The sequence below is a fragment of the Hippichthys cyanospilos genome, chromosome 8, assembly GCF_059441005.1.
Source record: "Hippichthys cyanospilos isolate Australia breed blue-spotted pipefish chromosome 8, RoL_Hcya_1.0, whole genome shotgun sequence".
NCBI lineage: Eukaryota > Metazoa > Chordata > Actinopteri > Syngnathiformes > Syngnathidae > Hippichthys > Hippichthys cyanospilos.
Window position 1 is genome coordinate 9,282,434 of NC_142376.1, and position 22,827 is coordinate 9,305,260.

At 37.5% G+C, this 22,827-nt stretch overlaps 1 protein-coding gene across 3 annotated transcripts in view; it reads left to right on the top strand.

Annotated features, from left to right (window-relative positions):
- The first annotated feature begins 319 nt into the window (after positions 1-319).
- Positions 320-22,827, top strand: part of ltbp1 (latent transforming growth factor beta binding protein 1) — a 56,045-nt gene continuing 33,537 nt past the window's right edge. For 2 of the 3 annotated variants that reach the window (XM_088421277.1, XM_088421279.1), the window contains exons 1-5: positions 320-966; positions 2,950-3,020; positions 12,585-12,909; positions 19,507-19,652; positions 22,314-22,481. In XM_088421277.1, coding sequence (XP_088277403.1) covers positions 617-966; positions 2,950-3,020; positions 12,585-12,909; positions 19,507-19,652; positions 22,314-22,481 — 1,060 coding nt within the window. In that variant the 5' untranslated portion in view covers positions 320-616. The remainder of the gene's footprint in view (positions 967-2,949; positions 3,021-12,584; positions 12,910-19,506; positions 19,653-22,313; positions 22,482-22,827) is intronic. The other variant, XM_088421278.1, reaches the window with a different exon arrangement.

A 22,827-nucleotide genomic window follows, 5' to 3' on the forward strand; every position in this document is an offset into this window, starting at 1 on the left:
CCTCCCGAGCTAAAATGAATGTGACGTTCAAGTGGAAGTCAGACAGAATCGCCACATTCTTCACATGCGAATGTTTGCTGAGCACAAAGGTGTTAGGGTGGGCCAGTCTGCCGTGCAGGTGCGTGGGTGAGCATAATTCGCCCAGGGGGACACGCTCGGGTCCGAGGAACTCCCAGCTCGCGTATTTTGCGGCGTGTGTGTGCGTGTGTGTGTGTGCAAACTCCCCCTCGTGACGTCACTTCTGGAGGCAGGCTGCTGCTGCTGCTGGGCTGGCAACCTTCAGCTCATCAAGAAACTTTCCTGGACTTGTGGAGCTGCTCGGACGGAGTGGCCGCGACCAGCCGCAGCAGAACCTCACAACGGTCACTTTCATTTTGATTTTTCGCTGCTTGATTTTTGTTTCTTTGTTTGTTTGATCTATCGTTGTGAGGCGACGTATACATATTTTTAAAATTGATATATTATTATTTTTTAGAGGATTTATCGGATCTCGAGGACGACAAGAATATACTCAAGCTCACTGACGTGTTTTCATAGATTTTTATCTCTTTTTTTTTCACGGGACCGAGCCGCCATTCAAAACTTTTCTAAACTTTGGAATTAAAACGACGCGGACATGGCTTGGAGTAGGGGCCTCTTAGTTTCATTTGCTTTCCTTCTCTCGTCGTTCTGTTTGTCATCCGGGGGGACGCAGCCGCACAACCGGAGCGGCGTCAGGAAGCTGTACGTGCTCCAGCCCAAGCCGGGTCCGGGTCCCGGTACCGGTCCCGGGGATGGGATGCGAGTCAGCTCCATTTCAACGCGTCGCGGCGCGTCGGGACTTCCGCACACTTACAACGTGGAACTCACGGCCAAATTGGGCGGCCAGGTCCGAACCCGCCGGATGGGGAATCAAGCCTCGACGGCCCAGGAGTCCATTGTTCGCCAAAGCGCTTCGGAGCACAGGCAGCTCCTCCAACAGTCTGGGTAAGAAGCGCCCACCTTTGTGTTCATCCACTTTGGTCTTTTTTTTTCTTTTTCACCTAAAAGTGAGTGACTCCTCATGGTCCTGGAGAATTACATGAGCAGTGTTATTCTGGGACAACCTACTGACCCAAACACGATTTGATGTTGATTAAATTTGAATTAAATTAGATGCCTGCGCACGGAATGAAAAAGTCAATACCCGGGGTGCCCAATTTTTTTCCGTTTGGCTGACGCAAAACAGAAAAAAGGAAAGATGCGAGGTTCAATTTAGAATTCTTTCACTAAATGATGAAACACATGGTCAAACGAGGATGCAAATAGTTGTTTTATATTTTCAAGTTAAACTGCTAGAACTGTTAAAGAAGATGAGGCAAATATTTGGGGTGGCTGTCAGCCCTGTAAACCACTAGACCTAGATCCACTCCTGCACTGAGCAGTAACCCAATCCCATCATATTTAGAACCAGAACAAGAGTAAATTCTAGTTATTTTTAGTAAGTTATTTTTATTGAATAGAACTTGTAAATAATTTCTTATTATCTCCGCATAAAGCTGTACAGTACATTAACCAATGTATTAGTGGTAGTGGCATTTTTTTTTACATTTATCCCTTCTCTTTGATCTTATTTACCTTTTCATTTTTATTATATGCAGCCAGCCGCTAAAAAATGGATAAGGGGTCGCAAATGTGACTTGGGCCCTGGTTTGCACAACTTTGGCCTGTACGACCATTCACGATCAAAAGTTTGGAAACACTTGAAATTACTACACCGTAGTGACCTGAATGTCAGTTCAGGTCATAAAACGCCATCCACATCAGGAAAGCTGCCTGAGAAATATCAAGATGTGCAAAGCCAAAACCTTGGCAAATAAAATCAAATTTCGATTTTGTATAATTTTTCTTCTGTTGACAAAAGATTCCCAAAAACAAACTAAAAGACATTTTGAGTCAACTCCTGATTTATTTATTTTGAACAACACTCACGCTGTCAATTTTTTTCTTTCTGAGGGAACAGGTGAGCTTTGATTGGTTGTTATTTGAGCTCTGAGCAACAGTGATGTCATCTTCAGGCGCCAGCCAGTGACAAAGGTTTTTAACGGTAGCTCGAGCACTATTAAAGCTGCGTCTAGCGTAAATTAGCCGCTAGCTAGCAGCGCTCAAGTGCTCTATATGGCTGGCGTGATAGATGTAAACAACTGCATGCTTTGACACACAGTTACCCTTCCTATTAATCACTCAAACGGTTGGGTTTAGCCGGAAAATTCAGATCCAGATTTACAGGATGCGATCAGCTTCAATCAAGACAGACAGACAATAAAGATTTTCTTTTGCCAATCGAACAGGCGGAGAAGCCTTATCAGGGCCTACACACCTTTTTAAATAACAAAACATATTCCAGCAAAAAATAAAATAAAATAAAATACTCATCGCAAAAAATAAAAACGAAAATAATAGCAAGTCGATTTGTAAACACTTTTTTTTTGTTCGTAAATACGGTCAGTGATTTGAGTTGAAACCTTCTTTTGAATGCATTGTTTGAACCACACCTTTTCAAATCATATCCATAACTACTCCATAGACTGACAACTTTTACAGAGACGCGTCTATGCTCTATTTTAATGTTTGTCTTATGCTTTTTGTGGACACCAGTCCTCCTTAAGCCTTGAGTGTTTCTGTTTTCAAACATCTTCTGGATACTCTGACACAGTCAATAATTATATACTTGATGCATTACAACATTACAATCATAACATTACAAAGTAAGTATTTAAACTAATACATAATGGATTTGGGCTCTAAATATCTAGCTTGATCTCATAGCGCCTTTCTGTAGCTTGAAAATATGTGGGGAAAGTTGAATGCCGCTAACCCAAGTTTAAATGTAAGTACAATAATGTTAATCGTTCAAAGAAGGCCCTGCAACATTAAAGTTACTCACTTAGCTCAGATTTTTTTGTTTGTTTGTTTTTTTGTACGTTACAGAGTGAATGTGTGTGGAGGCCAGTGCTGTCATGGATGGAGTAAAGCTCAAGGATCCCAGCGGTGCACAAAGCGTAAGTAATAACAAACATTCCGTGCTCAAACTGTCTCAGATCGGTGGTGTTCAAACTATGTCCCGGGGGCCTTTTGCAGCTGTGCATCAATTTTTAAGCAGGTCGTAACACATCTTAAAAATTTTCCATTAATAAGTTGGTTTTTATATGCTCTAAAGATGCAAATTTACTACCAAACCAGAAACATTATTTCTCTTCATAATGTTTTAGTGAGAGAAGATAATACATTTTAAAAACAGAATGATTTCCTCCCATATTGGCTCTGTGTTAAGGTCCAGAATGTGAAAATATCAAATGAATAATTCCAAAGTAGCGTCTTAATTATGACAGTTTGCTCCTATTTCAGTTCTAGATGTAGGCCTTATATTTTCTGGTGGATTTTTGCAGGGTCAATGACAACCCCAAAATTTTGAAAAATCCCATACTGTTTGCCTTGTTGCAGTGCTTTCAATTATATGTTGCCCAGCCCCCAAGGAAAAAGAAAACCTTTGACACGCTGACTATAAATAAGATTATCAGCTATAGAAATTGTAGAAGTATACCTATACCTGCATCCTTTATTAACATTACCAAAAGAAAAAAAAAGCAATACAAATCCACTTTCAACCACCATTACTTTTTTTACAGCGTTTATACAAGTTACAGCTGAGTCTAAAACTGAAAAAAAACAAGTACATTGAAGTGGCTGAAAAAAAAATCTTATTTTATTGCAATTTCACTTCACATGACAAAAAAAAAGCCTTTTCACTGGGCTCATCCTCGCCTCCCTGGCACCACCTTGCACCCCCCGCACCCTCAGTGGGGCCCACCCCACTATTTGAGAAGCACTGCCTTATAGAAAGATATTGAGTGAGGTAAAAACACACACACACACACACACACACACAATATCATACTGTCTAAACAATATGCAAAAAACGATAAAATTGATTACAATTGTAATTGATTTCAGTGGGCCTGATAAACTTTAATAATTCTTTAATTTTCTGGTCTAGATTAAGCAAGGGCATGATGAATACAGTGACGAATATGCCCAAAAATCTTGTTGCTCTTGTAGAATTGGATCAATGTACCGTCATTCTTTACGTAACAAGATTTGATGTAGTTGTCGCAAGCTCTCCGGCACCGGAGGCATCACGGAATCACTACTTGGCAGCAAACAGCACAATCCAAATTCTTTTTCACAATAAGACATCTCGTAATACAACAGCATTCTCTCATCATTACATCATTGTGCATCTGTTACGTGCCTGTGAAGAGAATAAGACACAAAAATAAATACGATAGAATAAACTGTTGCTGACAAAGTGCATGCCTCTGAGTGTATGTGGTTAAGAATGACGTGACTCAATGTTTGGTTTGGGAACTCCAATCAGCTGAGCACTTAAGGGGTGGAGAGGCTCTCCTTGTTTATACAGGCACAGGAAGCACTACGCAAACATCTGGACAATGACCAGTAGGGGACATTCTTCAATGTCATAATGTACCTTAAAGCAGTGCTCTCCGACCTTTTTATCACCACGGGCCAGTCAACGCTTGACATTTTTACTGCAGACTGGGGGGGGGGCAAAATGTACAAAAATGTGCACAAATTACATTAAGTTGATCACAAAACTGAATTACACTATATAACATGATCAAGATAAGAATTCATATTTGCTAGCATGTTATCCACAGTCACAAGTTATTGGATCAACAAAAAAACTAATTTTGGCCATATTATGATATAACATTCTTACAAAGAAAGTATAAATTACAGACAGTCGTGGGCCAGATTTCACAGAGCTAATGCGTATAAAACCCCAGGTAAAAACATCAAAACTGTATATAGAGTACATACTAAAAATTGGTATCAAAATAATATAATAACTGCTACTTTTACATACATAATATACATGAATACAATTAAATAACATCATAAATAAAAAATAAAATATACGGTATATAATAATACTAATAATAATATATAGTGGATTTATTTACCTTTGAGTGATGTGATGAGCTTGTCACGGCCATATTCCATAGTGAGGGTAGCCTAGCCTAGGCTAGGCTAGCTTAGCCTTCTTCGCATCTCTTGATTATCTCCAGCTTCGTTTCCATATAGACCAGAATCTTAGTGACAACATGACACTGACCAATAGAAGACCGGTATCTTAGGGAGTCATGACGCCGACCAATAACAGGCCAGCATTTTAGGTATGTAACAGTGGCGTGTGTAGTGACGTATAAGCATGTTGCCGCTAGTAGACGCGCGCGCACACTGACCGCCATGTTTGAGGAGAGAAGTTCTTGTTTTTTTTATGTTGCAAGGCGAACAGACAACAACAAAAAAATGTTGAGGTCCACATCGTAAGGTGAAAAAAAAAAAGGCAGGGACGTGGTACACCAGGGGTCCACTGTAAACCAATTAGTGCCTCATGAAGCTAAAAACAGCTAAAAACGGCTAAGAAGTGTGTTCAATTTTTTGGAGCTTTTTTTTGTATTAATATTTAATTGCTTATTCTAATTATCGATTAATCAGTCGATTCTTTATTCGATTAGATTTGAAAAAAAAAAAACGTTTTAACTTCCATCCCTCCAAATAAAAATAAAACATCTTTTTCTCCAAATCTACATTGCAAAAATGAATGAGAATGGCCTGAATGTCATTTCCTGCCGTTGATAGGTATAGAAATCAAAAATCCACTTGAACTGGCAGAGAATGAGTGAATTGGATGGATTGATTGTATTCAAGAATACATCGTGAAACGCTCATCCCTTTCTTGTATTAGTCTGGCCTTTGCGGTCACGGTTAACTCGTGAGTCACCACTACAAAGCGATTCAGCCGTGGGCAAATGATCAAGAAAGGTTTGAATAAGCTCCCGAGTCAGTAGTGAACGGCGGAGCAGACTGGCTCTTTTGTCAAATGGGCTTAAATGTGCTTGTAAGGCACGGCGGCTGCCTGCTGTAGACAAAACATAATGGTGACTTTGGGGAATTGCTTAGTTCACTATGACAAGGTCAAGTATGCATGAATGTCTGCGCCGCTGCAAAGTCAATTTAACAAAGTGGCCTTTCATTTTTGTCTTTTTTTTCTTTCGCAACTGGAGGGTAACATTGGAGAAAAAAAAGGAGTGAATTAAGGCCAATCTTAAATGGAACGTGAGGTAAGTAGGGCCCGATTGATTCATTGGGCAGTCGTTTTTTTTTTGTTGTTTGATTTTTTTTTTTTTTTGGGGGGTGGAGTGGACAAACACATCTCACGTTAATAGGAAACATGAGAACAATCAAAAGATCGACTCTGTTACCGTGTGGACCTAAAAGACCGGTTTGCGTTCAAACGTCGCTGACCTTTTACAGTGTGCAAATTCAGTCCGATTTTTACTCCCTCAGGGTTGACTATTAGAACACCTGGCAAAATGCTTACTGAAGTACTTTTTCCACTTTTCCTTGAGGGCCGAGCATATTACAGCTCATTATAGAATTACATGAGCAGCGCAGACACCACACAACTGTGTGCAGGTTAAAAAAAAATGGACTGAGAAGCCTGTCCATCCTCAGACTGCAATCGCTTTGATATTGCATAACCTTTTAATGCACAGGTGTCAAACTCAAGGCCCTCGGGCCAAATCTGGCCCGCCACATCATTTTACCTGGCCCTCGAAATACTGTACTGATTTGACCTCAGGTTTCTGGCTTAAATAACACACTTGCAAATTTTCTCATTTTCTCTGCTTCCTTCCTTCACTGCTTCCTTCCCTCCCTGCATCCTTCCTTCCTTCCTTCCTTCCTTCCTTCCTTCCTTCCTTCCTTCCTTCCTTCCTTCCTTCATATTCCTTCTTTTACATTTTTACATTCCTTCTCTCTATTCTTTTCTCTCCTACCTTCCTTCCTTCCTTCCCTCCTTCCTTTCTTCAATTGTTCTCCCTTTCCACCCTTCTCTTCTTACACCTTCCTTTCATCCCTTTCCTTCTTTCCTTCCTCTTTATTTAATCCCCTTCATTCCTTCCTCTTTATTTAATCCCCTTCATTCCTTCTTTCTCTCCTTTTCTCTCTTTTCTTCCTTCCTTCCTTCCTTCCTTCCTTCCTTCCTTCCTTCCTTCCTTCCTTCCTTCCTTCACATCCTTCCTTTTTTCTCCCCTTTTCCTCTTTCCTTCCTTCCTTTTCGCTCTCCTTTTTCCTCCTTCCTTCCTTATTTCTCTCCTTTTCTCTTCTTCCTTCCTTAGCATTTCTTCATTCCTTCTTTCTCTCCTTTTTCTCCCTCTTTCCTTCAAATTCCTTACTTTCTTTTTTCTCTCCTTTTCTCTCCTTCAATCCTTCCTTCCTTCATATTTCTTCACTTCTTCTTTCTCTCAATTTTCTCCTTCCTCCTTCACATTCCTCCCCTTTTTCTCCTCTTTTGCAGTCTGTGACATGATGATGACATTGAAAGATATAGCCATTAAATGGCCTCTACCACCACATCCTATCTTGAGGTGAAACACAAGTCAACAAATAATTTTCTGTTTACTGACATAGTTTGACCACTGCTTAATGTAATTGTTCAAAAATTGCAGGAAAATATGCCATAAATCCTAATGAAATGCATCTCAAAAATTGTAATTATAATGGTTTTATATGGTCCAAAATGTGGACAATAATTATTTTTCCACACAAATTCTCGCACGTCCAGCTTTAATCGCATAGAATTGTGAGAATTGTTGCAGTCATCTGCTAGAAATTTCAGTTCCTTAGTTTTTTTGTTCCCATTGATTCTTTTATGATATCATAAAAAAAAAATCAAAGGAATTTCCATAATTTGGAACACAATGCCACAAGGGTCAATCAGAATGCCAACTTTAGATGAGTGGGAGCGCATACAACATATCATTCTTAAAATCTTGATGACCTAGCAAGCCTCATAGCCCCTTAGCCTCACGGAGTCCGGTTGAAACAAAAATAGTGCAATTTAATATCGTTTATATATGGATAATTTCCTTCCAATTTAACCCGTATTGAGTGGAGGTACTGTATGTCCTAGTCCATACAAGGTCAAAACAGGCTGCTGCAGCCGCTCATAATGTCTGGGCAATTTTCTTGCACCCACTTAGAAATTTGACTGCATTACAAGGAGGTGACACAAAGAAAATCATTATTTCCCAATGTGTCTGCTTGCGCAGAGCGCAACCGCACACTGACTCACTCATTCAGACAACCATGTTAGTTTTTTCAGACACCCTAACAAACCTTAGTGAGGGTGGGTGGGGAGCGCTGCACATGCCAGATCCTTCCTAGTTTGATCAAAAGGGTGAGAACATCACCATGACTGATCTCTTTCCTCTTCCTGCCTAACAAGGAGATTACAGTGCTTAGTCCATCGGCCTCATTGTCACAGAACAAACCTCTTATGTTGCTAACTGACAAAGCGAGAAACGATTTGCCAAACAGATGGCGGCGTCAGCTCCAGGCAAGAGGTGGGTGAGCGAAACGAAAACTATTTATGCTTGCCTGAGAAGAAAACAACAACAAAAAAAGTTAGCCTAAGTGGAAAGTTTGTGCTATTTCAAACCGCTAATGTAATTTGGCTCCCAGTGGGAAAAGACATCAGGGTTGTCATCGTTGGCCAGTCACGCTCTTTCAAAGTGAGTTGTATATCTTCACAGGCTCAATTATCGACCGCTTTGTGTTCAGACATGTGTAGCTTTCAATAAAATCGTCAAAATACCCAGAGTTAAAATGCACAACTAAGAGAACATTCCAAGTGAATCTATCAACTTGTGAATCATTTATGCTGTAAAAAGAATCCATGAAAACCCTTTTAGTACTGTACATTGGAATGATAGCAGACTTGACAATATAATGTAATACATCCCTGCGTTGTATAGAAACTAGTCATATATCCAAATCGCAACGTGAAGCGCAAGGCCGCATCTTGGCATTTTTGACTGCTCTAGGCAAGATGCCGACTTTGGATTTAAACAGCACATGTTCTGTGAATGTTGATATTTCAATTGCATGAGAATGCAAGAACAGACAAGAATCCACAGAGTAAAAAGCCTCTGCCAGCTTGTCCGCACATAAGGCGAGTAGCGGCTAGAGTACTGTGGCCATGGTGTGTCAAAAGTAAGGTTGATCTGGCAACTTTGAAGCTGATTCTGATGTCACGCAATCCCACAAGGCTGGCGAAACACGAACGTCATTTTATGAGAAGGGTACCCCCTACATGGCGCATTTGTGTTTTAAGCGGGGTGCCATATTTGTAGAAATACAGCATGTGATGAAAAACAAAGGCCATTTACTGGTAATACGCAAGATGGATGACCTTGTCAGACTTGGTGCCATCCCAATGATTTGCATGTGTGCATGGGCCACATCTCCACTCTCTCAAGCAAACACTTTTTTGGGTGATGTATTTTATTGTTTTTTCATGTTTTTCATTTCATCATCAATCAAAGGTCGCAGGCTTACTGGTGCCTATCCCAGCTGACTTTGGGCGGTAGGTGTGGGACACCCTCAACTGGTAGAGACGAACAAACATTGACGCAACCAATCACACTTAAGGACAATTTAGTATGTCCTCATTTTATAATATGATACAGGTGAATAGAATATACATTCAAATAACCAAAAATTAGGACAGCCTTGTGGCAAATGCATATGTTGCATCATCATTTAGGAGCCAGGTAATTTTTTTTCCCCTATTATACTTATAACCAGTGGCTCCGTGTTTCGGGGCAGTATGGAACAATGAAGGAAAACTTATCACTGTAAGCTATGGTTGAAATGATCATTAATTAAGGTCGTTTTGATTTAGAGTGACTTGGTTTTACTGGGACAGCCCAGTTTTCCTAACAAAGTCCCTACAAATGTCACTAGCCCCATTTTTTTTTCCCGATTTTACATAGATGTCCTGTTTTATGCCTTTTAATTCAGTCATCAAGAACACCCTTGTCATAGTTATTCATATGATAAACCTTGTACAAATGAATTTCACTTGTTTACTTTCATGTTAAAGGTTGTGGCGTAGCGTAACTAGAACTACTTTTTCCTTGCAGAATTACTCATTCTTTTCACCAAACAGCAATGCTTAATCTGTGAGCATATTGCTAGGGGCATGCGGAAATATTCTATTATTAATTGTCAACTCACGTTTCGGAGGCTGGGAAGGCAATTTTATCACATTGGAACATAATTGGAACAAAACAGATCGGATATTGATTTGTGCATTGACTTGTTAAGCAATGTTGAACACTCATCAAAGGTCGCATTAAGTATTAGCCAAAGTAATAACACAGGTATTCTTTAGTGATGAAATTTGTTTTAAATCGAGCCTAGTGAGTATAAGCGGCTATAGATACTGGATAGATGAATAGTTGTTGCCGAGAATTCATTGGATATTTCATTTTTAGCAGAATTGAATTGCCTTGGTTTCTAATTTTGAACATCTGGTTCCCCACCTTTCATGTCTGTTAACTAGCATAACTTCACTAGCATCAGCTTCAGGTTATTTCAAGGTTACGCCTCCTAAACCTTATACCCTCACTATACCTCTTTTGTCCTGTTCTGAACCCTCCACTCGCTTTCATGGGGCCTACTACTTTCAGACCTGACAAATGACCGCATCTCATCAGCATCAACAACTTTGATTGCCAGTAATTATCTGCACTGTTTTACCAGTACTTGTCGCCAGCTCGCCTTGAAAAATACTTGCCTAGTTTACGAGACGTCTCGGAAAAGCCAAAAACACAGCATGCTTGGTTACAAAAGAAAATATGTCATTCGCGGTTCATCTCTTCTTCCGTGGTTTTAGACTTCCAGCTGTTTCTCGTCCATTGCTGCCTCGTTGGAATGGCACGATGCCGCAACGGCAATTAAAAATGATAGTTTTTGTGATGTCAGAGGTTTTAGAGCTAGAGGCAGCCTGAAATTAAGTAGAGGCGACCAGATCCGCATTTATTGAGAAACTGTAATTCAGTCATGTCAAAACAAAACCCACGATGATATACAATGTAAACACCACTGATATAAAGGATTAATATTGCCTCATTTTACAGGGCACAACCATTCACACTGAATGGAAACTGAGTCCACGGTGACTGATGAGTTATCACTCGAATAAAAACTTATCAGTAACTACAGTATTCCAACCGACTACGCATTTTAAACCATTTTTTGCCTCAATTGAGAAAACTTAAGGACGGATTTTGTGAAAAACATATGTACTTGCAATGTTTTCCAGCCAAAAATTACCCATACATCCGAAACCTGTATAATTTTTTGACATTAATAAAAGAAAAAAACAATTTAAATCAACTTACAGCTGTTAATTATTTTTACAGTGTTTATACGGCTTACAGCTTAGTTTAAAATCGAAAAAAAGTACAACAAAGTGCTTGAAAAAAAGATGAAAATTCTTATTTTATTGCAATTACACTTCACATGGCAAAAACAAAGGCTTTTCCCTGCTCATCTGCCCCCCCCCACCCCACCCCAGCAGGCCCCCCCACAACTGTATTTGAGAAGCACTGAGCTGAACAAAATTCTAAAATGGCTGGCACAAAATCAATAAAGTCCTGAAGCAATTGATCATTTTGAATAATAAGGTACTAAAGTAGTTGATTACTCTTGGTAATCAAGTACTAAAGTAATTTACTAAATAAATAATATTATTTATTATTATTATTATTATTTAAATAAACACATTATGTAATTAAGTACCAAAGTGGTAAATTTAGGTAATAAAGAACTTAAGTAATCAATTTCTACAGGATTGGTAATTGATTACATTAGTTACTAAAAATAATCAATTACTTAAGGTGCTAAAGTACTAAAGTGATTGATTACATTTGCGCTTAAGTAAATAATTGATTAGGTACTTGATTGCCTAAAGTGATCAATTACTTTAGTAACTTTATTAATGGCAGCCATTTTTGGACTTTCCTTTAGCCAAACACTTGAAAAAAAATTGGTAAAAAAAAATATATATATATAAATAAGTACCTGGGATTTACTCTCTGGGCTCTTAAAAAAATGTAAAAATATGTCTCAGGGATTGAATGAGTTAATGGTCATGATAATGATGGTTATACATGTTTTTTGTAGATGTTTATAACAATTATGAAGGCAAAGAAATGATACCGTCTTGAATGTCGGCTTTTGTGGAAGACAGGATGAAACTAATTCTAATAATCTAAACAATCAATTTTCTCACTTGAGCAGCTGCACATTTTCATATTAAAATGCATGCGGAAATTCAGAAGATGTCCTTTGGGTAAAAGTGCGTACGTTTTCTTTTATTGTTCTCAACCCAATTCAGATCCTCAACCGTTCTCTTGAAATAAAATGTCAAGTCAAACGTACTGCACAACGGATCCCCAGCCTAAGATCCTTTGGGAAGATCGCTCAAATGTGATATTATGAGTTAGTTGCGATTTTAGAACTTTACCACCTGTTTTGTGAGCAACAGATGTTTCATTAGCTTGAAAAATATTTTACAATCTAATCACATTTTATGACGAATCAATATGCACACTTCTGTGTCCTCTTATCACCATCTGTCCGTCCTTTGCTTTTCTCTTCTCATCTGTCTGGATTTTGTATTCCAGCTAACTGCATCCCCCGGTGCCAAAACGGAGGAATGTGCCTCAGGCCTCAGCTCTGTGTCTGCAAGCCTGGCTCAAGCGGCAAGGCATGTGAGCAGAAGACTGTGCCCACACACACCCTTCCAGCACAGCCTGGGAAAGGAGCGACCACCGATCACATGAATGGACGCAACGCAGGACCGCAGCGGCCCATACCTCAGAAAGTGCCTCCGAATGCTTACGATCTGCCCCCACCTCAAGCGGACAACATTGCCCAGATGAAACTGACCGTCAAACCCTCCCCGCAGCTTGTGAGGCCGCATTATATCCAACAACACATCCAGCAACAGTAAGTACTGGTGTCCGTAAATCGGGTTTTAGTTGGATTTCAGGGAATTGAAGATTTTCAGTTTTGATGTCATGATGACCAGTTTTCTCTTATTCGCTGTCAAGCGAGGACCGGTATTTGTATCCGGGAGGAGACGGAACACGAAAGAGCCGAACTAGAAAGTCACTAAGCGTTGAAAACTAGACTCGGAAACTAGACCCGGGAAATGGATTCAAAAATACACTCGGAAAACTACGCTCTGCAACTAGACTCTGGAACAACACTCGGAAACTAGACTCAAAAAGTAGACTCAAGAAACTAGACTCGGAAAGAAACTTGACGGAGCGATACGAAATATAAATATATAAAGAAATATATAAAGAATATATATATAATATATATATAATAAATATATAAGAACAGAAATATGGGTGCGTCCTATAACTTAAAGACCAGAATTTTTTTTTTCTTTTTTAATGCGACACCTTTCATGGAGCCGCGTTTTGATGCACATTTTGATATTGACCATATTCTTACTTAGAATAATTACTTTAACAGGACGAGCTACATTTCAAAAGTCGCTTGGCTGTTAGCAGCCAGGGACCGCTGCAGCTAACAGCAGCTCGTGTTAGCCGAGGTTGTTACGGCATTATTTTCAATAAAAGAAGCGAGCATTCTGAACCAATGTCCGAGTCGATCAACTTTGGGCATTTATGGAAAAATGAACCGGAGCTGCGTCGCGAGGAAAATGAAATACAACTTTTTTGAGCGCATTCAACGTTACACTGGTGCTCACAATGTGTGAAATGTGAAACACACTTAACACATATATAACGATATGAACACAACAAATATGAAGACTTTGCGAAGATGAGATTTATTCTGTTTTGCGATAGTTTTTACATTGTTGCCGAACTCTTGGTGTGTACTCTACAAGTGAACATAGAAAATAGCAGCATTTGAGCCTAAAATAAACGTGGAGACCTTTGCAGCTCGCAGCCGATTGTGTCAGTGGGAATCTTTGTCCGTTCATCCAGAAAAGCATTCGTGAGGTCAAACGTAAGTGATCCTCGGACACGAAGGCCTCTGTTCTTTCATCCCGGAGGTGTTTGATAGCTCTCAAGTCTCTGGCGACCAAACTAATCCCGGCATGCCTTCCTGTGCCTCGCTCAGCGCACCACTGAAAACATGAGCGAATTCTCCGCTTTGGAGAAAATGATTTGTTTCCCCTTTGGGAAATCCCATTGCAGTGGCTCGCTTTCTACTTGGGAGCCACATTTAACGGTTTGATGCCGATATACTTCAGCTGCAGCGTTTGACCCTTTCTCCGGCAGCGTTCGACCCTTTCGGTCGTCAGGCATTACAATAGAATTAACCTGTCGTCCGTGATTTATAGGACGGACTGCACCGACGGTGAAGAACACCTCGTCACATTCCGGCCCTACGAGCTCACAGATAGCCAAGGGACTGCACTACAGTGCCGTTTATCTGTCAGTGCAACGGTTCATCCTTTTGCTCTTAAAAAAACATCAGTACTGGCTATCTCCTCAATATTTCTCCTGATAATCTTGGCCGTGTCGTCTTTCACTCATCACGTGAGCCGATTCGCTTCATTTTAACTAGATTTTTTATATATGCAAAATAATCGCAAGATGCCAGGTTATTCATTTCACTAAAAAGTGACATCATTGAAAAAAAAAGTCTCGGCTGTATAGTAATTTATGAAGGAAAGGAACATCATTTTGTCAGCATAAATTACTTTCTGAAATTGCAGCGACGCCCTCAGGTCCGAGCCCAAATTCCAGTGCATCATTTGGAAAAAGGTGAAAAAGTGGACATGAAGTCACGAATGACTGGGCGCACCCAATAATGCAGCGGCTCGTTAAAATGCTCTAAAGAACATTCAGTAAAATAAACTGTGTGTTCTTTCGACAAAATGTTATATACATATAACATACATATATATAATATATTTCAACATTTCAATATTAATTTTTCTAGGCTGGCAAGTATTACATTTCAATTCATTTTTTGAGAGGATAAACCCATCGAAATGAACCATCTTTGTTTTAAGGGGAAACAAAATAATATCATTATAATATTATGATAATAACAATAATAATAATATGTTACCTCATTCACTGCCACTGACAGTTACTGTTTATAAATCCTATCTCTGTTTGAACTAGGCTGGCTGTTAATGAGCTACCTTTTCTTTACAATACTGTAAGGATGAAAAATTTGAAAATTCGTTAAATCATGAAACTGGGGTTTTGCACAATAGTTTGCAATAGTGATTAACTGCTTAATTGTGGCATTTAATAAGTTATGTACACGCTATGAGTAGCTATTTTTGCATAATTTTTAATGAATCAAATCTTCTTGAGAAAAATGTTTGTTTTTATTACTACATTACTAAAATCGTTATTGCCCAGAGTGACTGAGAAAAAAAAAAAGATTTTCTTTTTGGGCCATATCGCGCAGCCTAGCAGTGTTTTTTTTTTTTTTTTTTTCCAATTGGTGAACTTCATGACCTGTTTTCTAAGCAATAAACTAAGAAACTGCAGTGTCAGAAAACAACAGTGCATGCAGTAACATTACAGATCAGATCTATTCTAAATTACCCTTATAAATACACTTATAAAATGGAATCAAGATTTCATTGCATTGTTCATGGACTTAAATGAATTGTTTTCATGATGGGTAGATGTCCCGTCCGAGTGAAATCTTGGTTTGTCTTTTTGCTGGTCCAGTTATTACTCACCAGCAATTTATTTGAAAACATTCCTGATGCATCACAAGGCATGTATGAATGGCAACCTTTTAGAATATGTCCCATTTTGAAACAATTGAAAACAGCAGTGCTTAATCATTACATTTGTGGCAGTATAACCCAGTTGTGACCTTTAAAAATAAAATAAAATAAAATATTGTACAGTACATTGGTTCTCAACCTTTTTTCAGTGATGTACTCCATGTGAAATATGTTTTCACCTTTTAACACTCAGTGCAAACCAATTTTGGGTTAAAAAAAAAAAAGTTTTAAACATGCCATCAGTGTTCGATTTATTAAACTTTCAAACCCTTCAAAATTCATTCGGATTGGTCCACTAAAAAAATAATCAACATAAAATGTCCTCTTTTGGATCATAGATGAGATCTGTTATCAAAAAGAAATAACTTAATTATTAATAAATATTTGTTCAAAAAAAACAATCAACATGAAGTGTCAGACCTATTCTCAAAAAAAAAAAAAAAAAAAAAAATATATATATATATATATATATATATATATATATATATATATATATATATATATATATATATATATATATATATATATATATATATATATTTGCCCACAGAAACATATTCATCATAAAGCGTCATTTTTTTGGGGATTACCGTAGAGATCTGTTAACAAAAATAAATCACAATCTTAATTATTAATAAATATTTGTCCACCCAAAGTAATCAACATAAAGCGTCAGACCCGTGCTCATAAATAATTATGAATAAATATTTAACCACAGAAGAATATTCAACTTAAAGTGTCCTCTTTTGAGATCATAGTAGAGATCTGTTCCCAAAAATAATTATTGTTTTTTCAGAGGTGACATGTGATAAGTTTTGTCGAACCATTCTAGTTTGGGGAGAATCTGGCTTTTAAAAATAAGGAAATTAAATAACCTACTGATCGTAAAAATTTGTCTTATGAACTTATATTTTCCAGAAAAATATATTCAAAAACTCAATAATTATATTGCAAGGATGTTTGCCCATGTCAGGGGACGGCCATTTTTTGTCGCTTGCTCTTGACTGCAAATGACATCACAGTCGCTCAGTTCCACTCAATCATGGCTCAGTTTACAATGTCCAATGACCAAACTCTGAAAAAAATGTGTGCTGTGATTGGTCATTACTTGAGCCCTGAGCAACTGTCATGTCATTTTCAGTTGACAGCAAGCGACAAAAAATGGCCGCCCCATGAGATAGATTTTGTTTAGAACATATTGTAAAGAAAATGTCTGGGTTAACTACCAACAGTGTTAAATATTATGATTTTTGATCGTTTTTCAAGTAGGCTTGAACAATATTGAACATAATCTCATTGTGAATTGTGTTGTTCAACAAGCAACACATTAATCTGTAATATAATTAAAACATCAACACCTCTTAATTTTTGCATCTATCTTACCAGGACTTTTTACGACATACCAGAACTTTACATGAGCCCACATAGTACCTTCTATTGTTAAATTTCTCTCTTGCACTTTGTGGTACTCATCACTTCTTTCGTATTCTGTCAATGTAGAATACGGTACAAATCATTGGTGGCTAACCGCTAACGGGAGTGTTGATGCCTCGCGATACGTATGAAACATGAGGTGCATTCAAATGTGTTGGTTCATTTCAAACTCAGGCAGAAATTGTTTATTTATGTATTTATTTATTGTTCCATGTTGTGTATTATAAATGCATTTATTAATTAATTAATGTAATGAGCTGCAGTTACCCACTGCCTGAGCTACAACATTGGAATAAGCGGAGTGGCTGCACTTATTTTTTCCGATTTAAAGGAACACTCAGTAATATTTAGTGATGAACAAAAAGCAATTGATTTTTAAAACCCACCATACATTTCAGTAACATGCAAATAAATGTGTTCTATTTGTTCTTTTTTTTCCCCAAATCGCTGTATTACCTGAGTTCACCACTAGATGCCACTGAATTTCTCACGTTGTACTTTAAAAGTTTTCGGCAACAAATACTGTATGTTTACATGACATTTCGTCTGTACTGGACGTATACAGGAAGTCGTTAACATTTGCGTAAAAAAAACCAAACCCAGCCAAACACTTCTCTTGCCATACAAATGCCTTTGTGTAATGATAACACGTGCTAATTCTGTTGGGAACGGGTTGAAGACAAATACATTGAAACAATAAAAAGAGTACTTGCAGGAACTGTCTTTCCTCAGACAATATGAAACGAATTAAACATTGAGCAAAATACAGACATAAATAGTTTCAAGACAAGTACATAAACTAAATAGTAACTAGGATAATAATCAAAACTAAAAGCTGAACAGATGGGATTGTAGCTACAGAAATCAAACTCTAAGAGTCTCATAAATTGTATTGTTTTACTTTTTAGAACTGATGGTTGACATTTTGAAATAGTTTGTGTCTATGCTTACATAACATACAATTATCATTCCTAATATGGAAATGAGTGTTGATTTACTTTGTTAATAATACGAGAAAAGCAAAATGACAGGAACCAGATGTTTACACTTTTCACTAAATGCCTATCATTAATAAAGAACTTTTTTTTTGTATTTTGGCAGATTTTAGTCAACACCAAGTACTTCACTTGTTTTGTCATACTCAACAATGAAATAAATAAGCTGAAAGGGTTATTTTGGCACTTTAATGACAAGTTATAAATAAGTAGAAACCTTTCATTTTAATTTAACGGGACATGGTGTGCATTCAAGGTTTCATACAAACATTCAAATTGAGATTTTAAGTATCAAATTTCAACTGAGACTACATACTGTGCATTTAACTTGCAATTAAATTTTATCGGCAACCGACGTGCGTGTTTGTTTTATTATTATATATTGCATGGTCGTTACCTGAGCCATGAGCAACTGTGATGTCATTTTCATTCGACATCAAGTGACAAAATGGCCGCCCTCTTAGGTGAATTAAACACGAGTGGACTTGGCTTCTTAGTTTAGAGTCCCGCGACTTCCCCTTTATGAGAGTTCACAGACCTTGTGCATTCATTTTAAAAAGACTATTGTCGTGTTTTTTTGTACCAACGTGGTACTTGCTTTTGAGGGCGGGATAACTAACATTTTTAATGAATTATTTGTTTCTTTAAACCACTCAATGTTCAGAGGCATGAGCTCAATCCATACATATGTAGTTTCTATGAAATACAAGGCAAAATACACAACTTGAAAAAGTATCACTCATACACAGTAACTACAAGTGTATTTGCACTGGTTTGAAGCAAGTTGGTGTTTTTGTGTAAGAATTGACACGAGGACAAAAAAAAAAAACATTAAGTGGTGTTTGGCACCACCTACTGTCTTAAAGTGTTACACACAAGTCATTCGAGAAATTTCTATCTGTTGGCCTATCTCAACCACCGCTAAAGAGCTTGGTTCAAATATCGCAGGAAATGCAATATAACACATAAGTTTAACAACCGTCGAAAAAAACGTGGATTATCACGAGTGTGGGTATGTCCAACCTGGTACCCATGAGCAAATGTCTCGTAATTATTTAGTACGCCAAGCTGCAACAGTTTACAATTTGCAGCATGGTTGTATTTTGAACTTTAACATGATTATATAATTAAGCGTGAAATTTCAACTCCCTAGTGTTTTTTTCAATGCTTTCTCCTTTGATTTCACAAAGAAATCATCGAAAAGCTCCCACATTGCTACCACGTATGCACGAGGGTTAAGCTACTGAAATCAAATACATAGCTAGAATTGGCGACTCATCGAAGCACTCGGTTTCTTTTCGTTTTGACATTAAATGTTTTACCAGACATGTTTACAGGTAGAGGTATCTTATGCTTTCCGCTCTTTCTTTCCAGAATCCGGTCTATGCCCATGCACCCTGGCCAGCAATATGTCATAAAGCCGAAATATTACCATACACACACCACCCACACACAGACACACATCAAACCTCAACTTGAAAGGCCCATCCCCCTGTCAGTGGGACACAACCCAATCCACGGTGAGTCTTTATACGCAATAGCTTTTTTGTTTTTTTCAGGAACATTATATGATCCTTTTTTCAAACATTTCTTTAAAGAATCCTTTGATGAATACCGTACTGAGGAGCGGTGGGGTATATAATCTAATATTTATCGTGAGCCACTTTTTACTTCGGGCCATTATGACTGTCAAGGCAAATTAATTTGAAGTATAATCGTCACACATTTATCTAGTTTTGAAATCAAAAGGCAGTAAAAACTGTTCAAAAATGGAATTGGTAACAATTAATGTTTTTAAAAAGTTGAAAAAAACTTACAGAAACTTAAAGTCATAATTAGCATGGTGGGCGACATGAAATGATGTGATGGGCCAGATGTGGCCCCCGGGCCTTGAGTTTGACACTTGTGCTTTCAGGCAACATTCAATCTCAGTACACCAAAGCTCACTCATTTGATTTTTACCCAGCCTCATAGTTTATACTTTGGTAAATTTCATATTATTTCATAAATTCTGACGAGGAATCAGGGAGTACCGATACCACATTGATAACTGGTACCCGCCTTAATTCAAGGTACTTGTATTTAACGCTAAATTGCTATATGGGATGGCTAGGTCTCCCTTTAAAATGGTCAGGTTTTTTTTTTTTTTCCAGGAAATGTTATGTTTCCGAAGTATTTATAAAATGAGTACTTGATATCAGTATTGGTGACTACTCAAGAATTGAATACTCGTACTGGTATTTGTCTGAAAAAAGTGTTATTGACCATCCCTTGTGTTGACTACAGTATTTATCAGTAAATAATAAAAGTACATTGAATGCTGAGACGGAGCGCTTGGGATTAAAGTGATTAAAAATTATTACAAATACATTGAAAATAAACACAGGATCCACAAATTCCTTTATTAATAATTTAATTATATGCTTTATTTAAGGGTTGTAAACAGAATAATTTTGCTGGAGTCTTTTGAAACGTATTTGTGAATACGCAGATATAGGTCATGTCAAAACACAGACAAGCCGTATTGTATTGAAATTGTGCACTTGTGTCAGTTCAGCCATTGAGTCTGCTGAGAGTTTTAAAATATCCAAGCGTTACATTCTACCTGACAGGAGCCTTTTCAAATGTCAAACTTAGACACTGGAAAACTCTTATCCAAACTCTGGATAACACCTAACAATTTACATAAACTTCGTATGACATGTTGACATTATTTGATATGTCTTATGACTTGATATGACTTTGGCAATAAACTATGCTGTTTCAGTGAAACTACATTGCAGTCATCACTAAGCTAAAATCACAAAAACGAGTGCTGATTTGTGATTACGTAACATTTTAAAACAACTTGCTGTAATCACGTGTTATATTTAATCAGTTGAGAGCTAGACATGGAAATTACAATAATCAAGAGTGACAGCTGAAGAATTTTTTTTTAAGCCCTCACACTATTATTTGCTTAGATTATTTTTGCTAGTTTTTCTTTTCAAATACACGTAGTCAAGGTTTTCTGAAAATGTAATATTTTTCAATCAAAAATTCTCAGCTAATTACCAATGACGGCGGGCTTCCCTAACAGGCTTTTTATCATTCATTCCAGTGGCAGATTCAACATTTTGGGAAGTACTTGCTAAAAACGCCTACTGACCAAAAATTTTCAACATTACAGTGCCCACAAAAAGTATCTATGTATTCCAAATGACATTTTCAACAAAGCATATTCACATTGTCTCCATTTGAAAAATCAAAACATTCAGCTCAATTCGCAAGTCAAACATTCTGGTTTTTCCAAATCCCACAAATAATTCATTCTTCATTTTCAATAACAATGTGTTCCGTAAGCGCTGTGAAACCTAACCCGTATAACTAGTGGTATGAATTTAAAAGTCATATTTTGTCCTTTTTCTTTGGTTTCTTGTTGTTGCTATACTCTAAAAAAGCAAAATGTTACACCAGAACCAGTTTCACAGCGGTTACATAAAATGCCCACTGCTGGCTCTGATCTTAAAATAACAAAAGTTTCATGATTGGAATATACACTTTTCTTTCTGCAATCCTCTTGGTGGAAGGAGCAGATGTGTTTGCTGTTCCAAATCAGGAAGCGCACGGCTTTTCTGTTAAAATTGTCATGTACGGCAGACGGTCTGACAGCCATGGGTTTTTTTTTTTCGTGCCACAGCTGCTAAAACTATTTATGTCTTACATATCCTTCAGACTAAAAATGTATCATCCTCTGATTTTATATATATATATATATATATATATATATATATATATATATATATATATATATATATATATATATATATATATATATATATATATATATATATATATATATATATATATATATATATATTCACACCCCATACCCCACACATATATTCACACCCCACACCCCATATATATATATATATATATATATATATATATATATATATATATATATATATATATATATGGGGTGTGGGACAGAATCCATGCAGGCTCGGGGAGAACATGCAAACTCCAGCAAGGCGAATCCCTTAAACTTGCTATTCACTTGCAAACATGTGCAAACCACCATTTTTTTGTCACGAGGCTTAAACTTTTATTTCATTGCATACATTTTAATGAGTTTTGCATTATTGTTGATCAAAGAATCCCCCTCCTCCTTTGTTTATTTGTTTCCACTATGCCAGTGGGCAACCATACAGGAAGGATCAAGGTGGTGTTCACCCCCACTATTTGCAAATTTACTTGCGTGGGAGGCCGATGTCATAACAACTGCCAGCAGGGAAATACGACAACCATCATCAGTGAAAATGGCCATGCCACTGATACCCTGACTGCACCCAATTTCAGGATAGGTAAGAAATCCAAATTTTTGTCTGTCATGTGTTTTCAATGAATTGGGACAAAATATCGAATGACCTAAAGCTTCATTCCAAGACAACTTTCACATTTAGTTAGATGCCTCATAAGTGTTGGTAAACTGGAAGGTACAAATACACTTTGTGTGAGTGTTGAATAAAAATATTGCCATTTTGTTCTTTTATTATAATGAAGGCGTAAAATTGCAGTAGTGTGCCAAAGAACAATTTTAAACCTTTGAGTCATGCCTTCACAAAGCTTTAGAAGTGGGACACACACACACACACACACAAAACCAAGCTCAATTCCTTTGACTTTGGTGTATAGAGCATGACCGTAACC